Raw genomic sequence first — 23,243 nt, 5'->3', positions numbered from 1 at the left:
AAAAAACCCATCCCTGAAATGCATCCCCCGGTCCCCTATTGTCCTTCTCCCAGAAACTTGAGGGAGCATAGATTAAAATCATTTCTGGGTTGTTTACAGGTCAGACGTGTAGATCCACATGGATCAAACTTGTAAGGAACACCCTAAATCCACCCCTCTAAACCCTAATACAAACACAACCAAAACAATCATAGCATTTATTTCATTCATATAATCAGAAATAATCTGTACGTATATCGTAATAGATATTATCAATTTTGTCGTCTTTATGATAATATGTGACTTTGGACTTTCTATGAACAAAGTGGGTACAATGTTTAGTCTGTTTATATGTATATTTTATATTTTTTGTATGAACCTAGGCATGCCATTAATATCTGGGTTTTTCACAAAAATCAGTGTTCCCTATACTGATTCCTATATCCTAGTAAGAACAGTTTATCTTTTATTTTTGGGTTGGTGTTCACTTCCTTATCAACTTGTGCTTCCTTAAGTGAGTTCCATAATGCATGTGCGCAATTCTTTTCCTAATCTGGGTCTGTTGTCTAGGATTGTAACAGGAGCGGGAAGCGACTGGTAGCTATATATTTTCGTTTCTTGTTCTAGGATTATCATATTGTTTTTATTTTTACAGACAGAATAGATGTTTAATAAGGTTCATTGTTGCTTTGTCATTATTTCTTTCTATGTTCGAGTTGCTGTAAATGTTCCAAGCTTCACTAGATTTGTTAAAATCAAATTATAACACAGTTTCATCAATTACTCAGCAGTTTTTTTCTGGATAAATAATTATTTGATTGCATTTTCTTTATTATTGGATTGGATACATATATTGGTCATTTAAGTATATGTACCTTGCAACAGGCTAGGAAATATGATATCCAATGGCACAGGGGATCTACATGATGTTGGGGTGGTGCAAGTTCTGGATGTTGGCTGTGGTGTTGCAAGTTTTGCAGCTTACCTTCTTGAATTGGATATACAGACTATGTCATTTGCTCCGAGGGATGAGCATGAGAATCAAATTCAGCTTGCTCTTGAACGAGGAATCAGTGCTACGATTGCAATTCTGGGAACAAAACAGCTGCCCTATCCAAGTAATTCATTTGAAATGGTTCATTGCTCACGTTGTCGTGTTGATTGGCATGAAAATGGTAAGTAATCAGTCAATGCTAGGGTCTAGACTTTGATTATGCAGGAATCTTTTCATTTTTTTGTCTGCTGTCTCTCCACAAAGTATTGTGGTGCTATGTTAAACTATATTAATATTGGTTACTTGAGAAATATGTGCGTGTGGTATGCCTATTATGATTAACAAATGGATCATCAGCATACTTTTTATGGGAATTTGTGGGATAGCTGTTATTTATATACAAAGGTTTTGTATTGACATAAAGCAATCACATCTATTTGAAAATCTGATGCCAAAAAATGGAATATATAGTGATCATAACAGCTAAATAAATCTTGATTTTGGTTATTTGTATTCGGGAGAAGCTTCAAAGAATTAGTAAATTTTTGGTTATCTAAATTTTTAGGAAAGGTGACAGCTTCTGCCTTTGTCTTATTGGCTAAAGTATGCTGTATAAAATGGGTTGACATAGACAATTTCGATATCAAATAAGCTGATTACTCCAATTTCATTAATGCTCACCTTAATCTATAACTTTTCTTCATTATATGATGAATTCTGACCCCCCATTTAATGTGTTATTCTTGATTTTCCTGTAACTTCAAGTTTAAACTTGTGCATCTCATACGAAAATATGTCTATCCAGTACCTAAGTCGTAATTTCAACTTCTCAACCTTCTACCTAAAGATTGCTGGAGATGTCATTGTCAATAGCCTGTAAGTTTTAAGTCAACTCTGCCTATGCAAGTTTAAGTTACCAAGGGCTGTGAGGTGGATCTGTATGAATGAAGTTGAATGTTTGTGCCACTTAATTATAAAAAGAATTTATCAGATTGGTGTGCGGGTTTCTTAGTTAGAAGTCCTCAAGATACAGATGTTTAATCATTAAACACTAAAAATTGTTTGGCATTTTATTGATCAAAATGCCTTGCATAGGATTTAATAACAATAAATTAAGCTTGAATAGTACAAATTTTGTAATGTTACAAATCTACTGATTATGGCTGATAAAGCAAAGAGTTTAATAACTTTTAAATGAATCAAAAGCTTTGCTGTATAGTTAAGTTTTGGTATCTTCATTTTCATCTTCATACAAAAGTCTAATCAGATTTTTATAATTAGATAAGTTTTGCATTTGGACCATATTAAATTTGAACATCAATTGTTTGGGCTTCTCTTCAAATATGTGTAGATGGCATTCTGCTGAAAGAAGTGGACCGACTTTTGAGACCAAAGGGGTACTTTGTTTATTCTGCACCGCCTGCTTATAGGAAGGATAAGGACTTCCCACTTCAATGGGAGATTATGACAAATCTGACAAATTCAATGTGCTGGAAGCTGATTGCACGTCAAATTCAAACAGCAATTTGGTTTAAGCCAGGTGACAGGGAATGCCAATTTCAGAAAGCACTGTCAAAAAGTTTAATTTTATGTGACCAGTCAGATGATCCAGATCAATCATGGAATAAAACTTTACAAAATTGCCTAACTTTAAGTCCCCAAAAGGAAAGCCTTCAGCAACTTCCTCCCTTTCGAGAGCGCCTATCAGTCTTCCCTAAACGACTCGAGAAAAAAGGTAATCAATTTTGTCTTTACTCAGTGAAACTTCTCAATTATTTTTCCATTATGAGATGAATAGTAAAGTATTTATTAGCTTAATTCATGCTAATCGATTTCAGAGAATCTTTGAGTTATTCGATGTAGCTTTTTTAAGAAGTGAACATGTTTCTAAACCCTACCTTACCCTTCTATGTTTTTCTGACCCATACCTTCTTCTTTTCTAGTCTTCTTGCATGCATTATCATTATGTTGTTTTCAGAAAAAATCTGTCCTTATGGTATCTTCTTTATGTTATTTAAAAAAAAAATCAAGGATGCGCTCAAGGATGCATGACTAATATTTTACAACAGATTTATATGCGTTAAAAAAGGAAAAATTCAGATCATCTACTATCCAAAGCATCTGTAACCAGTGTTCCACGGGGACGCGTCCCCTATGCTTCTTGGCTTGTACCCGTCCCGGGGACGAAACGGAGCTGTCCCCTTTTTGCCAAATTTGGAAACGTCCCTGAAATGGCAAAAAAATTTGGGCAGGAAACTTGGAAACTTGAGGACGGCCAGCAGTACCGGGGACAGCTTTGATGTCCCCTAGCCGTCCCCGAAACTTCTAGCCGTCCCCTTTTTTCCAGCTAGTGGGTTAAAGGAAAAACAGTAAATTTTACTTTTTGTGTGGGTCCGTAGTTTTCTTAAAGACATAATAAAAATGTGGAAACCATATTTGTCCATTAAAACACTAAAACAATAACTCTTCTAGTCATTTTAAGATATGATGTACTTGCTAAGAGGGAAAAAAACATAGAGCAACTGCAGTAGCAACAGTGAGGAAAGATTACGTTTAGTATTTTTATTTACTACTTACTATTTTAGTTGCACTTCTCTTTATTCTATTCTGATTTCATGCATAATATTAGAGACTTTAGGCATTTACATTTTACTACGTATGTATGTGATATGTTATAACGGAGGTACTTAATATTTTATCATTTGATAATTTTCCATGTATTGATCTTCAAAAATGTCTATGGTGAATGGTTTATCAATGTTATGATATGCATACTTGAATTTTTGTCTCTCTATGTAAAAAAATCCACAATATTTTTAATCACTGTCCCCTAAGGTCCCGTCCCCTAAATTTTGGCTTTGACCCATCCTCGTCCCAAAAACAAGTCCCCGTCTTGTAAAACATCCCTGTCTCGGAAACTCCGTGGAGCATAGTTTGTAACTTATATAATATGACATGGGGATCATGTGAAAGGGCTGATTTCTGCAATTCATAAGATATGTTAGAATACAAAACCACCTCAAAACCAATATGACTAACACCACTTGTGAGATTCCAATGCAATATCCTTGCTTGAAGGGTTTTCATTCATTTCTTGCTTAAAATGGAGAAAGAGATGCATTATATTGATTTGCAAGAGGCTAAGTAAGAACCAACGTTACTCCAAGCTTTTGGGACGACAAATATTTTTGCCAAAATTGGAGATGGGGGGAGGGGGGTGCAAAGGGGACAATTATATAAAATATAAGGAAATTTGCTAGTATACATGACATTCATACGAAAATATGGATAAAGCATGCCATTTAAACATCACAAAGCCTTAACATACAAGTTTACAAGATTTCATTGTTTCAAAACGCAATATGCATTCAAAATTCAGAAATCAAAAATCATTGCCAAGAGCATATATGCATGTGATGATAAAAAATATCTAACAAACAAAACCAAAATGCCCAAAGGCTTAGTGCTTCCATATAGTTTTGTGTTCAATATAAAAATCAAAATACATAACTAGTCAATTCCTATTCCAATTCAGCCAACTTTGCACCAAAATTAGAGTCCTCTCAGTCATAGCCTGTGGAAAGAAGAGCATCCTCATCTAATGGAACCCCAACCAATTCTGGTGGTATCTCCTCCTCATCAACCTAAGCCGCATCTTTAGGATCAACATCCCACCTTAATGATGGAGTCTTCCTATACTCTGGATTTTGGTGATCGTGAAGTCTAAGAGCACAATGCACCGCCACTAGCTTCTCTGCTCGTCTAGAGGTAAGTCTTTTCCTCTTGAGCAAGTGGACAAAGCCATATGTAGACGAAGTTTCTCTTTGCAATAGAGGAACTAGCAACCTGAGCAAGTAGGCGAGCAACAAGCAACTTCAACTTGGGTTATCTCTCCTATGCCATGCCCACCACCTAATAGAATCTTTCTATGCCAATAAGACTTTGTTCAACCTCGCTTGTGATTTACTCAAGTTGGGGCCATAGAGGTTTGTGGAGTCAAGGAATGTTGCACGAAGTATGGAAGCCTCCCACTTTGAAAACATCTTATCAATGGCTTTTGAGAAGCCATCTAATATCTTTGGATCATCACACGGAGGTTCCCTTCCATCCAATTTTGCATACCATTTGGGATTTAGAGCGAAGACTGCTATATGAAGCAGGGTACTCATAATATTCCACCGTGTCACAATGGGCCTAATATGCTCCTCATAAAACCCTAAAGTAGGATCCTTTGCTACAACCATTTTTAAATCTTCCCAACACACTCTCAAATGTCTCATATATTTCTGTAGGACTAGGAGAGTCTATATCAGTATATCTAATGACATTTGCAATATAGGAGATGACAACAAAAAGGTATTTTCAAAATTGTAAAGAGTCCTGCTAGCTCTTACTCCAACTATGCTGAAGAATTTGTTTTTTTGAGTGTTTTTGGTATTTTGTGATTTTTTTTTGTTTTGGAATATAAGCTTTTTTTGCTTTTTTCAGAATATGAAATATAACAATGCATAGAAATTGAAATATTTATGCAATGAAATTCAAACTGAATTAATTCTCAATATGCAATTTTGATCAATATTTACAATGCTCAAATGAGTATGCAAACAAGAACCTATAGATGCAAATCAAAATGAAATCTCCACCTTTAGCAAGCCTGTAATGAAACGCCTGTCCTCAAGCCTTAAGCGATCACTCTTTGAAACCCATGCTGGTCTGTAGATTCAAACGCTGCCAACACAATAAATTCACAACATTCTAAATACCTCACGCCAACATCAATCCCTCTCTCCAAATCCCATAGCAGCCATGAATGACCTTGTGGCTCCGCAAAATATGCTCGATCAAACCAAATGCAACACCCAACAACCAATGCAAGAACCCATGTTGCTTTCCCATACAACAACAAATAAATTCCTCAATTTAAACACCCAATTCCAGAACAAATCAATCACAATTTAGTGCTTGATCACAACCCAGTTTGCAGCAAATAAAAACTGACACAACTAAACAACATAGAAACCAATCAAAGTGCCATCAAATTGTAGAAATTTCCAACTCCTCCAGCTCAGTCCTTCAAACCCTCAAATCACCAAAATAAAAAATGTCACAGGATGATTTTTCATCTCCAAGAGCTTGCTTTTATAACATTCTAATTCAAATGGCTTCTTCTTCACACCAAACAATTCTTGAAATAATATAATTACACCAAGTATTATAATAATTACTTCACTTAACTCATAAAGTTATTTATTTAAGTAAAACTTAATAAATAACTTTCATCATGCTCTTAGCCCAAGAAACTATCAAGGCTCCATTAGGATATTGAAATACTTAGTTACCCTAGTTCGCCATTTTGGCCTCTGGACCAAGTTTGGGTTTGAACCAGTACGTGCTTCAGGTTTAATTCGCCACAAATATAGACAGGGTTCGAATTTTTGAGGGTTGGTTCGAACTAGCAGAATGCTAGATTGAACCTTGGCAAATTTGTGTCTCCCAAGACAAATTTTCGTTGAACCTGAGAGAATTGTTTCCCCAGGGGACGACATTTAGGTGACGTTTTTGAACATATTTTATAATGTTTTGACATAGTTACACCACCCTGGGAGATGGGGGGACAAGTTTCCGAGACGGGGGGACAGAGGGGCCTTGATTTGGGGACAACAAGGGGACGATGGGGGGACAACTGCGAGGGATGGTGGGTGGCAAAAGGAGCAGGGGTGTATATACTATACATATGGTACTTAAAATGCTAGTTATGAGAAGATGTACTACAATTATACAATATAAGATACAAAGATATAAAAAACTTAAACATTGAACATTGCATTGAAGTTTTCAATTGGAACATCATGATTCATGATCAAAGGACAAATAAACAATGAACATTGAACATTGAACATCAACAAATAATAAATATTAGTCTGGACTCTATATATCAGCCTTCAGATCAATAGTATTAGTATCTAGATTCTACTATCTAATAGTAATCAATGATCATATGAGTTGTGACATAAAGATGATTACAATGAGTATCATGTGCCATGAATCATGATATCAAAATAAGTATATAATGCAAACAAAAACTACAAGTCTCCAAGAGTCCAAATCAAAATGTCAAATTAATGAAGTAGACTCCTTGGCATCCCCCCGCAATGAAGGAGACTCCTTGGCGCCCCCTGGCACCCCCACACTCGAAGAGGTTTTGCTGTCTCGGAGACGTCTCTCCCGTCTTGGAGATCTCTCCCCTGTCTTGGAGACCTCTAGCCGTCTCGGATATGTCTCGCCATCTCTGGCGGTGGTGGCGGTGCCTGAAACGCCGAGACGTTGTCCCCCTGTCTCGGGGACGTCCCCGTCTCCGAGACGGCCTAGTTTGGGGGGGGGAACGTGTCACCTTGTTACACTGTGTTTTGAGCTCTACAACCCTAAAATGTGATCGTAAATGACTTATGATGGCTTCTAACACTCATTTGTGGTGTGTAAATAGGTTGTTTTGCATTGAGTATGAGAAAATAGGTGGTTGAGTAAGAGTTTGTTTGTGCAAGGAGTTGGAAGATTAGTTTTTGAGCTATATTGAAGTGCTTGTATCTCATTCCTACACCTTTGAAAGCTTACAATGGTAGGAAGAGGTAAGTTCTTGTTCTATTTCTCTTTTTGTTTTGTTTAAGCTTTTTATTTTTTTTGAATTATCTTTCATTGCCAATAAGATCTAAGTCGTTTTCCCTAAAATTTAATTCTCAATATGTATACAATTTATTGCCATAGGAAAAGGAACTTTAATGGGAACTACCTCTTCCTCAGTAGGAAATGCCAATACCCCACAAAGAATTGAATCCCAATCTAATTCTCCTTTGTGCAAGTATGTGGATATTATACATAGTCTTCCAGGAGGTGGTGGTTTCAGTTGGAAATATTGGGATTGTGATGTAGAAAGAAACAATTCATATTATCGTGTGGTGGGCCATTTGTGTGGATACCTTGGAAGAGGAGTGAAGAAATGTCTTGGAGAAAAATGCACCTTTGCCAAATTCGTCAGTGTTAAAATATATTGAAGAGCATGAGCAAGTAGAAGAGAGAGATGAACTTAGGCAAAATGACACTGATGGCAATAAAAATAAGAAAAGAGCAAAGAGAATGAAATCCATCCCAGATGTTGTGATAGAAGATCACCCCTTCTATACTACCTCAATTGCCCATGATTCTCAAAATGAAGCACCCCTTCGACAAAAAAGAAAGGGACCAATTGAAATTGCATTTCAAAATCAAAATAGGAAAATTGTCAACATTGATGCGACAAGATGCTTGTATGCAAATGGGCTGTTGTTTAATCTTCTTCACTCCATATTTCAAGAAGATGTCGAGAAATCCGAATGCAACACCTGCAGGGTATTCAGTATGCGGTTTTGAGAGAGTACGAACCACCTTGTTGGATCAAGAGGTTAAGTTGATTGATGAGAAATTGAAGCCCATCAAGGATTCATGGATTGAGATAGGGGTAACAATTGTTTCAGGCAGGTGGAAATATGCTAGAAATCGTCCATTGATCAATGTTTTGTCGGTGTCCCCTAAAGGGGCAATGTTTTTGAAAACAGTGGATTGTGAGGGGCAAGTAAAAGATGGACAACTTATTGCTAATAATCTCATCTCTTCCATTGAAGAAGTGGGTGCTAGAAACATTGTCCAGGATGTAAGGACAACACAAAGAATTATAGAGCTTCTGGTTTGTTGGTTGAAGAGAGACACCGGCATATTTTTTGGACACCTTGTGTAGTTCATTGACACAATCTTATGCTACAAAAGTTTGGGAAAATATTGAGTGGATCAAGGAGGTGTGTGTAGAAGTTGTGGACATCCAGATGTTCATCACAAACCACCACATCACTCGAGGGATATTCAGAATGTTCTCACGTTTGGAGTTGTTGAAGGTAAGTAAAGTTGAACTCAAGTTAGTTATTTAATTTAGAAAAAAAGTAGAATCTTACAATTTCTGATTTTTGATTATGAAATGTGTATTCTTTTTTGAAGTATGTATCTAATAGTTGTATTTGTTTTGCTCTATTTTATGTTACAGGTTGCTAAGACACATTTTGGATCAAATGTAATTGTTTTGAGATGACTTATGGAAGTGAAAGAGGCATTTTCCAATATAGTAATCAGCAATAATTGGACTATATGGAGGCAAAGCAATAGTGAGAGGGCATCCAAAATAAAGTTTAGGATATTGGATGAATTATAGTGGGAACGTGTGGAATATCTTATTAAGCTAACCGAACTCATTATGATCATGCTTAGGTACGCAAACATGGATAGGCCTTGGCTCAGAGAGATCTATGGTTGCATATACTCAATGCTTGAGAAGATCAAGCAAATTGTAAATGAAAAAGAGCAAGATCGTCAAGAGACCTTCAAACAATTGCAAGCAATTGTTGTAGAAAGATGGTACAAAATGACCACTCCTCTAAATTTACTTGCCTATGCATTGGCGCCCAAATGCTATAGCACCCAGTATGTTGATCTGCCAAGAAGGCTACCACCCTATAAGTTTTATGAAGTGTCTAATGGATACAGGACAACATTTCAAAGACTCTTTCCTGATGATGATATGCGAGATTTGATTACGCATGAGTTCATATAGTTTGCGAATGCAAAAACTCTAAGTAATGATGCTCTTCATCATTGATTTAGGAAGGATGTTCATAGTTGATGGTACCTCCATGGCCAAAGATTCCCAACATTGCAGCCCCTTTGCAATCAAAGTGATAGCACAAGTAAGTTTAATTTTAAAGAAATTACTATTGGTTTACTTGGTCTTCATAAATTGCTAGAAATTCTAAGATTCAAGATACATAATTAAATTTTATTTTAATTGTTTACATGGTCATGTCTTCGTAGGTGTTTAGTTCATTTGCTTTAGAAAGAAATTGGAGCACATATCCTTTTATCCACTGAGTGAAGCGCAATAGGTTGCAATAAAAAAAACCAGAGAACTTAGTATTTGTGCATTACAACTTGCCTCTCCTCTTGCACAAAATTAAAGAATACAAAAAAGAGGAGACAAAGAGGTGGAATGTAGATGCAAAGTTTGCGGACTTGGATGCTTCTACTTATCGGCTTACAAGTAAAGATTTTGATACCCATACTACTATTCTTGCTGCTGATCCCATTGGTATTAGCTTTTTTGTCGAGTCAACAAATGTAGAAGAACTAGGAGAAGAAGAAGAAGATAAAGATGATGAATATTAATACATTAGTTGAAACTTGAACTTGAAATAATGATACTTGAACTTGTTATGATTCATGGATCGTGATTTAATCTTAATATTTTGAATCTTTGATGTTGAACTTGAAATATATGATGGTGTGATCTTGATACACGATGCTATAATTACAAGTTAAAAATTTATGCCTATGTTGTTTTGATTGTTTAAATGATTAAATCATATGATTTTGTGATACTATGTGACATTCTAATTTTAACTTATGCTTCTAGGCTTCATAAATATGTATACATATATATATTTTTATAATTTTAACATGTTTTTGTACGAATGAACCCAAATAAACTACAATGTTCCGTTGTTCGGCTGTCCCTTTGGAACAGATCTGTACAAGTATAAACCTGATGAATGCCGGGGTCAACTTGCCCTATTGCACACGGAAGGAGGCTTGAAAGAGGCCGCACGGAATGAGGCCATACGATAGCTGCTAGGAGGCTGGCAAATTGATGGTCGTACAGTAAGGTTATTGGCTGTATGGTGGGAAGAATGGACAGACAGTTAGGCCGTACGATAGTCCGTACAGGAAGTAGCAGAGAGGTAAGTCTGTGGGGGTGTTAAGAGGTTGTACGGTTGATCTTGATGGCCATATGGTAGTCTTGGGACACAGTGGGTGAAGTCATACGGGATATGTGTGAAGGTCATATGGTATATGTGTGGAGGCCGTACGGTTCGTTTGGAGGCAGTATGACTTAGCTTGGAGGCCGTACGTGTGTGTAATGGTAGTTGCACGAAGTGTTGTGACCAGTGAATGGGGTAGGAAAGAAAGAATGACTACAAATCTGTACTTTAAACTATTAATCCCGAATTCATCAGATAATGCCAAACAAGAATGGAGATTTGAACACAAACAACCTTCAATTAATATATGCCGAAAGCTGATACTTTGATTTGCCAGATCTAAGCTAAGTGTTATAGGCGACGGAACTGGATAAATCAAATAGAAAAGGTCTTTCACTTCCGAAATGGCAAACAACAGAGAACTCCAAAAGGAATTCGTAGTATAGAGAAAAATGGGTCCGAGGTATATCAAATCACTCGACCCATTAACAATAGTTTGATTAATAATCTATTTTATGACAAGGATATTACAATGCTCCCGTCCCAAAATTTGCTTGTCCTCACGTAAACGCAATGCTGGATGTTGTAGCATGTGCTTGCCTCCCTAGGTTGTGTCATCTAGCGGCAAGTGTTTCCAGTTTACCAAATATTCCTTCATTGTTCGGCTCCGCAAGGTCTTCTTGCGTTCTTCAATAATCTCTGCTGGTTCCAATATGAGCTTTCCTTCTTCATTGAGCTGCGGAAGTTCTGTAGCTATTGTGATGTTCTGTCCCATAGCTTTCTTCAGGCAAGAAATGTGAAAAACGTTATGAATACGGCTCCCCTCCGGAAGTTCCAACTCGTAGGCGACTTCACTGATGCAGCTCACTGCATGATAAGAGCCATAAAATCGTGGCTTCAGTTTTTCTTTTCCCTTTTCTTTCAATGAGGATTGTTAGTATGGTTGGAGCCTAAGGTAGACCAAGTCTCCTATTTCGAAACTCTTCTCTATTCGGTGTCTGTCAATGTACATCTTTTGTTGATTCTGTGCCCGTTATAAGTTTTCCTTTAGGTGTCTTAGGATGTTCTGTCCCTCCTGAAGCTAATCCCTCACCCTTGGTGCGTGGCTATCTCCCAGAACTGTGTCGATGAAGTAAAGGGGTTCGTATGCATATAGAGCTTTGAATGGTGCCATCCCGATGGACATGCGGTACATGGTATTGTAAAAATTTTACCCTAAGTGTATCCATTTGACCCATGCCCGTTGTTGTGCCGAAACGTAGTTCCGAAGGTAACCTTCGAGCCGCTTGTTCACAATCTCCGTTTGTCCATCTGTCTGAGGGTGGTAACTAGTACTTGGTGACAATTTTGTCCCTACCAACCGGAATAGTTCTGTCTAGAAGATATTGATGAATCGCCTATCCCAATCACTGACAATGTTCTGGGGTAACCCATGTAGACGAAAGACTTCTCTAAAAAATAGATCAACAACTTGTGCAGCCTAAAAATATGAGGGGATGGCGAAGAAATGTGCGTACTTTGTCAGTCTGTCAACCACCACGAAGATACAATCCTTTCCGTTCACTTTGGGAAGTCCGGTTATGAAATCCAACGAGATACTTTCCCATTTATGTTATGGAATTGGCAGAGGTTGCAGTAACCCGACAGGTAGAGTATGTTCAGATTTGTTCTACTGGCAGAACGCACTCTCTTATATACTGCAATATGTCTCCTTTAAGTCCTTTCCATGAAAACCTTTCCCTGAGATGTCTGTAGGTTTTGAGGAGGCCCGAGTCTCCTACCAAGGGTGAGTCGTGTACCTCCTTCAAGATTTTCTGCTTCAATTTGGATTCTGACACTAAAAATGTCTGATTCTTATAGTAAATGATGTCATCCACCATGAGCTCATAGTAAAATGTGTTTTTGGAATATTCTATCAACAAATGTGCTTTCTAGTCAGTTGAAATCTGGGTTAGTAAGCAGATGGCGGGTTTCTTAGACAAAGCATCCGCAACCACATTGTTCTTTCCTTTCACATATTCAATGTCAAAATCAAAAGCCTGAACCTTGCTTACCCATTTTTGTTGCCTCTTGTTCAAGTCCCGTTGCTCCAGAAAGTATCTCAAACTATTGTGATCCATACGAACGGCAAACTTGGCACACACTAGATACTGTCGGAACTTGGTTAGTACATGTACAATGACCAACATCTCTTTGTCATAGACGAAATATAAGCATTATGTTTGCGTAAGCTTCCTGCTCTCAGAGGCTATGGGTTGTCTATCTTGCATCAGTACTATGCCAATGCCTTCTCCAAATGCATCGCACTCCAGAATGAAGGGTCGAGTGAAATTAGGTAATGTAAGTACGGGACAAGTGCTCATTGCCTCTTTCAACTTATCAAAAATGAGTTGCACCTTTTCATTCCACTGGAAAGAATCCTTCTTTGTTAGATCTGTTAAGGGTGCGCTGAACTGAGAGGATCCTTTAATGAACCTCCGGTAATAATTGTGTAGTTTGAAAAACCCTCGCAATTTCGTGAGTGATATTGGAGGAGGCTAATCAAGGATAGCGTGAATCTTCTCGTGATGAACTTGAACTCCATATTTACTAACAACATGATCTAGGTACAATATTTCTGTCATATCGATATCACACTTGGATTACTTGGTGAACAAAGATTGATCCTTAATGATTCTTAGGACTTCATCCAGATGCTTTAGGTGCTCTTTCGATGTCCTACTATAAATAAGAATATCATTAAAAAGTACCAGAATGTACTTACGCAATTGTTTGTTGAAGATGCGATTCATGCATGATTGGAATGTAGCAGGTGCATTTGTTAATCTGAACGGCATGACCAGGAACTCATAATGCCCATAGTGACAACGAAAAGCTGTCTTTTCCACGTCTTCCTCCCTCATGCAGATTTGATGGTATTCGGAACGGAGATCTATTTTAGAAAAATAGGCTGCGCCATGTAATTCATTCAACAACTCATCTATCCTTGGAATGGGATATCTATTCTTTATTTTTTTTTGTTCAACGCACAGTAGTCCATACACATGTGCATCGTCCCATCCTTCTTTTTGACCAATACCACTGATGACGCGAAACAGCTAGAACTGGGACAGATCCATCCTTTCTCTAGCAGTTCCTGAATCATCTTTTCAATCTCATCTTTGAATGTCTTGGGATGGCAGTAGGGTGTGGTTATGACTGGCTTGGCTCTTGCTTCCAACTTGATAGTGTGTTCAAACCCTTGATGAGGTGGTATGCTAGGAGGAATGTCTATAAAACTTTATCATGTTCACTCAAAACATTTTGGAGATCATCATCCTGGGGAGGTATCCGTTGCCCTTTTATAGGTTTTGCCGAGACAAAACAATGTGCAACCCAAGCAACATCATCACACCGAAAAATGTTTTCCGTCCGATGTGCAGAAACTTCCTTCGGATCCTCAGTTGCCATTCCACGGAGAACAACTTTCTTTCCATCAACAACAAAAGTGAAGTCCATTCGTTTGAAGCTCTGAGTGTATTCATCAAGTGTCTCCATCCACTGTATGCCCAAAATAACCTCCATGTCATCAAGGTCCACTATGAAGAAATCCTCAATCACATGTGATTCGCCATTGTGATACTTAGCTAAGGAACAAGGTGTGTGCAGGGCAGAAGAGTCCCTTCGGCAACCTTGACCTAGAATCCTATGTGTGTCTCCGTAGGTAGACCTCTTCGCTTCACTAGAGATGAGTTTATGAAGTTTAGAGTAGCCCTGCTATCGGGCATCACCATAACCCTTTGTCCTTGGAGGGTTCCTCGTACATGAAACACCGTGCACCTTGGGCTACCAATAAGAGCGATAGTTCCTTCGTGCCGTACCAATGCTACTATTCTTTCCTTAGGGTTCAAAGTAACCATTTTGGTGTCCTCGTGGGGTTGGTTGTCTTCGGAGGGTATATCTTGTTATTCGTCCTCATCATCAGACACAACCTCAATGTAGTGGATTTTTCCTTTCCCGAGGCATCTGTGCCCAGGTTCTCATGGTCATTTGTAGTTGAAACATAGTTTCTTCCTTCGGAGCTCCTGTTTTGTAGCTTTGTCCACATACGACTTTCTCAATGGATGTTTGTTATCTTCGTCTCTCAGAAACATTGGCTGTTTGCAATATGAGTAACTTCATGAGGATGACACTATTGATGATGCCATACTCCTTGCCTTCTTAATGGTCTTCGATAGGGTGGCAGAATTGAACCCTTTTACTCAACCCTTCAGTGGTTCTGTCAATCCATGCATGAAGAACACTATCCGTCTTTTTTCAAAAATTTCTGTGACCAAAACAGAGAGTTTCTGAAATTTTGCAATGTACTGGTCAATCGATCTAGTTTGCCTCAGTTGTGCCAAATCTTTGAAATTGACTTCCGGATCTTTACCGTCAAATCGATCTATCAATCTCTCAGTGAATTCCGCATAGGTATTTATTTGATCATGCCACAGTGTAATGGTGTCTTGATGCCACCATTCATGTGTAACTCCCTCAAAGTGTAATGCCGCAAATTTAATTGCTTCTTTTGGCGTAGGATTAAGTTGGAAGTAAGTATCGGCCTTCATTACCCACGCTTGCACAGATATGGATCCAGATCCTTCAAATAGAGACAAATTTACTTTCCTCAACTTCCTCTGAGATCATCATTAAAATTTCCTCTATTTCCACCTCCCGAATATCTCACTTTCAAATTTGCGTAGTCTTTGTAGGATACATCTTTCTCCAAATTTGCATTCTTCCAGTCTTCTCTCAACTGTTCTTGCATTTCTTCAAAGGTCGGCTACTTCCCTTCATGTGGTGCCTTCGGCCGTGGGGGAAAAAACATGGAAGGTCGAGAGCGTGTTGGATGAGGGTTTGCTTTACCCGACACTGAGTCCGCACTGTGACCATTTTGTTCAATAGATAATTTATTGTCAACCAACTTCTTGAAAGTTTCTTCCATGAGACACTGAGTATCATTGATCTGTGCCTGATTCCTCGCAAGTTCTCTCAGTAGTGCCACGAGTTCAGAAGCTATGGGTTCTGCTTTTGCAGCCATTTTATCAACGGAATGGGTTCTTCTCTTCCGGCTATAAACTGTCATTCACTATGCACAGGCCGGCAAGTTCGAAGCTTTGATACCATTGTAATGTTTCGTTGTTTGGCTACCTCTCTAGAATAGATCCATACAAGTATAAACTTGATGAATGTCGAGGTCAACTTGCCCCATTACACACGGAAGGAGGTCGTACGATAGTTGCTAGGAGGTTGGCAAATTGATGGCCGTACAGTAAGGTTGTTGGCCATACGGTGGGAAGAATGGACAAACAGTTAGGCCGTACGGTAGTCTGTACAAGAAGTAGCAGAGAGGTAAGTCCGTGGGCGTGTCAGGAGGCCATACGGTTGATCTTGATGGTCGTACGGTTGTCTTGGGACACAGTGGGTGAAGTCGTACGGGATTTGTGAATGTCGTACAGTATATGAGTGGAGGTCGTACGGTTAGTTTGAAGGTAGTATGACTTAGCTTGGAGGCCATACAGGTGTATAATGGTAGTTGCACGGAGTGTTGTGAGCAGTGAATGAGGTACGGAAGAAAGAATGACTACAGATCTGCACTTTAAACTATTAATCCCGAATTCATCAAATAATGCCAAACAAGAATGGAGATTTGAACACAAACAATCTCCAATTAATATATGTCGAAAGATGATGCTCTGAATTGCCAGATCCGAGCGAAGTTTTACAGGTGATGGAATAGGGTGAGGGTTAAATCCCATTGAAACGGGATAGACCAAATAGGGATGTCTTTCACTTCTGAAATGGCGAACAATAGAGAACAACAGGAATTCGCAGTACAAAGATAATAATCCAAATTGCATCCTAATGACTACCTACAAGCCGTGCTTAAATACCCGCCGGGGAAAACTTTCCGAGGGTGTACAAAGATAGCCGACGGCAACATAAATTACGAAAACAAAACAAAAATGGGTCCGGGATATATTAAATCAATCGGCACATTAAAAATAGTTTGATTAATAATCTATTTTATGACGGGGATATTACACAAACCCAAAACCCTTTACAAAATTTTTCCATACCAGCGAACCGGTTCTTCGAACCGAACTCAAACTAGTAACTAAGCTGAAATAGCCAGACCGAAGGCATCCCCACAGTGCATTGTTGAAAGTGGAAACTAGATCTTACGACTTACTATAAATAATAAGTCGATCACTAGAGACCCTCAAGTTCAGTTGGTAGCTCGAGGGTTGTAATGATGAGCTAACATAACCAAGTTCTTGAAGCTTGCTAGAAATGGGACATCACAGTCCTCCCCTATAAAGATTGCTTGTCCTTGAGCAATTGCAATCCTAGATGTTGAAGAATATCCTCCAACTCCCAAGGAGTATCCTCAACAAGTAGATCCTGCCACTACACCAAATATTACTTGATGACCCACCTGCACATATGTCCCTCTCTAATATTTAATATCGTCTTAGAGATCAGCTCTAACTTCCCCTCATCATCCAGGGGTGACAAAACAGAAGGTGGGACAACATGACTACCTAGCGCCTTCTTGAGGTGTGTTACATGGAACACATTGTGTACGCTGTTGTGCATTGCCAAATGAAGCTCATAAGTTACCTCACCAACTCTTCTAACCACACAGAAGGGTCCATAATAATGAGGCTTGAGCTTCTCAGCTCCACACTTCCGCATATGTGATTGCCTTTAAGGATGCAACATTAGATTTACCATATCACCAACCTAGAGAGAGCGAGCAACTCTTCACTAATCAGTATACTACTCCCGCTGATTCTATGCCCTTTGAATATCGTCCTTCAGAGTCCTCATGATATCATGATTGGCCTACAATAAATCACATGCACTAGCCACCCTACTGTCATTGAAGAACAAAAGCATGAAACTCAGGGCTCTAGAAGGAGTCATCTGAATAGAGATATGGTGAGTGGAATTAAAGTAGTACTCACACAAGTAAATCCACTTCACTTAGGCTCATTGCTGCGTTGACACATAATTTTGATGATAGCCCTCCACCCTCTTATTAATGATCTCAATCTAGCCATTAGTTTGAGGGTAGTAACTAGTGTTTAGAGTCAACCTTGTCCCACATAGTGCTTAGAGTCAACTTTGTCCCACACAACCTGAACAACTCCTACTAGAAGTGACTCATAAATTGTCTATCTTGGTCACTCATATTACTTCGAGGTAAACCATGCAAGCTAAAGATCTCTCGAAAGAGCAACTCAGCTACCTACATTGTTGAACACATATTGGTGATAGGGAAGAAGTGTCCATATTTGGTGAGATGATCCACCACTACAAATATGCAATACCTACCTTGGCCTTTCAACAAGCCCACAATGAAGTCCATAAATAAACACTCCTACTTCCTCTCAAGAATGGTAAGCAGCTACAGTAAATCAGTTGGATAAATATGCTCGTGTTTTTTTTTGTCCATGAATAGAACACTCTCTAACATATTGTTGCATATATTGTCTTCAAGACCTTCCATGGGAATCTCTCCCAAATCGTTTTGTATGTCTTAAAGAACCCGAGATGTCTAGCTAATGGGGAAACATGAAAGGCCCACAACACAATCTGCCTGACATTAATTTGTTTCCCTTATAATTAATTTGTCAACATTTTCTTGTCCTTCTACGAATGTTTTTGTTTTCCCAGGTGGCAACCCCTTCTTATCTTGTCACTAACACATTAATCCCTCTATAACCATTGGGCCCAAAAAATGAGGTTTGACTCGAGAGTAGGAGCTTCTATATTGTACATTGTGAAAATTACTTTTCCAAATAAACCGCTCACTTCCAACACATCGAGAAATTCTTGTATTGTGTCTCCATAAAGGAGATCCTTTATCAATTTTAAATTGTTGAGATCCCTCTCCACCCACTGAGCCATGACTATTTATTGTTACAATCTATGACAAAAAATAAAAAATAAAATAACATACTGCAAAACTCCTACAAAAGCTTAGATTTTTTTTTGAAACTTTTGAAAAACTTGAAACAATTATGAAAAAACTAAAGAATATGGTTGAAATGCATACCTTCAACACTCAAATCTACCTTTAGAATGGTATTTGTCACTCCACAATCAATGTCCTTCAAATTCAATTACCTCACTTGAAACTTGCAAGATGGAGAGAGCAAATAAGTAATGAAATGTGTTTGTGAATTCCAAATATGGGTTGTTTTAGGGTTAGCGCAAAAAGTAAAAATAAAAGAGTATGTGATATTGCTATGAGGATGTAACTATGTAGTTTTTGAGTCAAACTCATTGATTCATGAAACACGAGTCAATGGGTTTGACTCAAAAACTACACAGTTACATCCTCATAGCAATATCACAATTTGACTTGTTGAAAATTTCTCCTACTTATCACTTGATGAGCTTAAGGGGCTTTCTAAAGAATGGTTCATAAGGCAACACTTGGTGAAGGTTTTGCAAATGGGGTTGCAAGCAGAGTGGGTTTAACCATAGAGGGAATTCCGTAGTTAAGCGCGCTCAAGCTGGAGTAGTACTAGTATGGGTGACCTCATGGGAAGTCCTGGTGCTTCACCTAGATCCAATGAGTGCTAAGTGTTCCATTTATTCTCATGAGAAATGGATTGTTGTGAATCACTACTCATGAAACATGAGTCAATGAGTTTGACTCGAAAACTACGCAGTTAAATCCTGATAAGAATATCACAATTTGACTTGTTGTGGAAAATATCTCCTACTTATCACTTGATGAGCTTAATGGGCTTTCTAATGAATGGTTCATGTCACTTGGTGAAGGTTTTGCAAATGGGATTGCAAGTAGAGTGGGTTTAACCATGGAGGAAACTCCGTAGTTAAGCTCGCTCAAGTTGGAGTAGTATTGGGATGGATGACATCCCGGGAAGTCCCGGTGCTTCACCTCTGTGAGCATCACCTAGATCCAATGAGTGCTAAGTGTTTCATTTATTCTCATGAGAGATAGATTGTTGTGAATCACTAGTCATGAAACATGAGTCAATGAGTTTGACTCAAAAACTACACAATTATATCTTGATAGCAATATCACAATATGACTTGCTGTGGAAAATATCTCCTACTTACCATAAAAAAATATGTTTATTCCAATTTTTGGGCCCACATCTTTTGTTTTGCCTTGTGGGTCCGTGGGGATCCTTGCGAATCCACGTTGGATTCCCTAGAGTCTATGAGGATTCTCAATTGGTGCAGGCTAGATCCGCATAAGATCCAAATTTGAACTTGTGGATCGGCCCGAATTTGTGGTATGCTGATCTGAACAGACCCATAGGTCAAATCTAGACCTTGCATGGACCCTAGACATACTAGTTCACGAATCCAAACCCAATCTGGACCTTGCGTGGACCTCACGAAGGTCCAAATGAAAACTGTGAAATCTCTCACATTGTAACAACATTGTTGAAGCACAAGAATAGCCAAAACTGTATAAAAATGAACAATGATCTGCTTGTCCAATCTCTACGTGCTAAAAATGTGTCATAATTGAAAGGTGTACATGAGAATTGAAAGTGAAACTTCACATAATCCAAATCATGGACCAACTACATTACTCCCTAGTAAGCCCAAACTAGAATTCTAATGCATGTGTAGGACCCCACAACACACCAAAGAGTGTCCAACCAAATATGTCTAGATCCCAAATTTGGAATCGATGCCTGCCAAAAGAATAACCCTAGACTTTTGCCACACTAATCTAATCCCAACATTACCATGCCATCGATGGTGAAGCAACCTGATGAGACCAATCCAATCTGTAGTGCTATCCTTGCCACCACTTGGATCTTTTATAGATGAAACTCACATCCATCCATCATAAGGTGATAAGAATATCTAGAATCATTTGCTACTGTGAAACCCACATGGACGCATCACTAAGTCCTCTATATGCAGAGTAAAAGAAAAATATGGCCATCCTCATTGTGTAGTTATAGTGAAAGGCTTCAATCTATGTAGCTCATTGAAAACTCAAGAATCAAGAGATGGTTCCGATCTTTGACCTCGAACAACTAATTCAATAGGGTCCCTAGCAGCCCTCTCTACAAAACCAACAACGAAATCTCTGAGGAAGTATTGCAGTCATAGTTTCTATAATTGCTCCCACTAAACATTGAACGTCATGAGAACAGTAGATTAAAGTAGCCTTGGTGACTCCAAATGATCCCTCTTGAAATTTTGGAATCTATTGCAGGTACTCAATAAACGAATCTGTGCAGTAGAAACAATGAGGTAGAATCAACTTGTTCCCCTACAACCCTCAACTGACCACTCTCATTCTGTGACACAACCAATTGTAAACCACCATTAGCTGTACGAGATGACGTAATCGATTTGCTTCTAGGAGAGGAAACAAACAACATGAGAGCCATACTCTCAACCAGATGTCACTATACAAGTTCTTGGTGCAGATGATGGAGTAGTGCCATCCGCTAACACACAACTCTTTGGCAAATCCCCTACTGCCATGCAAGAGTAATCAATAATTTGTCCCAAATCATTTGACAAAGTACTAACCACAGAGACCTGACACAAGCGGCTCTCTACATGTCTCAACCAAAGTACTCATCCTGATTAAGTCTATGCCACCTAAATCTGTGATGGATATAGCCACATCCTCGTTATAACCCACAGATATCAAATCATCACCAACTACCACTATGGGAAACTAAATTGTACTTGAAGCTAGTAAAGACTGCACTTGGCTAAACTCTATGACAACCTCATCTAACTTTGTCTGCGACTCCTGAAGAGCCAGTTAGGTGCTCTCCAATAACTCAGTAGATGCCTCAAGCTCATGAGTGAGCTCATCTACCTCCCCTTGCTTTCCTATTAATGCATCATAACAAGTGCAACCCCACTTGAGAAGATAGTCCCTTCTAGCTAATGACTGTAGGTATGTATATTTCATTATCTTGACAACTTCTCGAAGTGAATGGATCTCTACAAGGGAAAGGCTAAAGTCATCGTGCTCTTCCAAGTACCCTAGCCAAATAGGGCTAACGTCTAATGAGCAACATCAAAATGCTCAATGGTTGTGGCAATCTGGCTATTGTTCACCTTTAGTTGCCCAGTCAAATGGTGTCTCTGAAATTCATAACTCCTATGCACGCTCTCTGACCCACAATCTGCACTTTGATATGAAGTTGTATTAACATTGCTCACCTCATGACAAGTAGCATCATGTGTGCTATCATCCCCACACACATCAACAACCAAGGTACTGCTGCCAATCACCTCAATAGACAGCTCTTCTGATTAAGTGGAAGCTTCTGCTACAACAGTTTCCTCGCACACTCCCACATCCCATGTAACTGCAATTCCTTTCGAAGAAAAATCCTATGATCAAGCGATTCGATTCAAGCCAAACGATTTTTTGTGAATCGGTGAATTGAATCAGCGATAAAGGGTTTATGAAATTAGTTACTCACTAAATTTCAAGGGTTTTTTAATTTGCCGATTCATGGTTGATTCGATTCTAATTTATGGCCGATTCACGATTTGATTCGGCCTTGTTGATTCCAATCCAATTCCGATTCTTGTTACTTTGCTTATTACCAACAAATGAATTTTCTGATTCATTTACTAAGGTCTGATATGAAAAATCAGACTCACTATAGCATGAGTCTTCATCATCCAGCTCGAGCACGCTTAACTTTGGAGTTTCCTCCATGGTCAAACCCACTATGATTCCAACTCCATTTGCAAAACCTTCATTAAGTGTGTTCCTTATGAACCATTCATTATAAAGTCCCTTAAGCTCATCAATTGATAAGTTCATCACGATATAGACTTCCATTCTACTTAATTAGATATATAATAATATTATTATTTTAAGTGATACATTAAAAAGTAAATATTATTATAAATGTTTTGTTAGACGATTTTTAAGTTTTTAATAATAAACTAAAATTACTATTCCTAAATTCTATCTCATATTTTATTTTATTTTTAAAAATGAAATATTATTAAACAAAGGTTAAAGTTAATATTATTTTATTTTTATCAAGATTTAATAAATTGAAATATCATTGTGATATTGCTATCAAGATTTAATTGTGTAGTTTTTGAGTAACTCATTGATCCAAATTTCATGAGTAGTGATTCACACAAATCCATCTCTCATGAGAATAAATGAAACACTTAGCACTCATTGGATCTTAGGTGATGCTCATAGGAGTGAAGCAACGAGAGATTTTAAGCTAATATTCAAGAAAAGTGAAGACAAATAAATAACCTTAACAAATGTGCTAAACATTAAGTTGTAATTTCAATTTAACAAATAAAACATTTCATTATTTATTATTATTTTATTTTATTATAAAATGAATATATTTAAATATTAAAAATATTTTTTAGAGTTTATTGAGTTATTTTGTTTGTAG

General features: G+C 38.2%; 1 protein-coding gene across 1 annotated transcript in view; it reads left to right on the top strand.

Annotated features, from left to right (window-relative positions):
* Positions 1-23,243, top strand: part of LOC149575742 (putative methyltransferase PMT7) — a 149,162-nt gene that overhangs the window by 106,761 nt on the left and 19,158 nt on the right. Inside the window, exons 4-5 of the mRNA XM_089815533.1 lie at positions 865-1,154; positions 2,325-2,708. Coding sequence (XP_089671659.1) covers positions 865-1,154; positions 2,325-2,708 — 674 coding nt within the window. The remainder of the gene's footprint in view (positions 1-864; positions 1,155-2,324; positions 2,709-23,243) is intronic.

The sequence above is a fragment of the Cupressus sempervirens genome, chromosome 2 (assembly GCF_028749045.1).
Source record: "Cupressus sempervirens isolate cs-2001-9-10 chromosome 2, ASM2874904v1, whole genome shotgun sequence".
In the NCBI taxonomy this organism is placed as follows: domain Eukaryota; kingdom Viridiplantae; phylum Streptophyta; class Pinopsida; order Cupressales; family Cupressaceae; genus Cupressus; species Cupressus sempervirens.
This window is presented reverse-complemented; position numbering and strand designations above follow the sequence as displayed.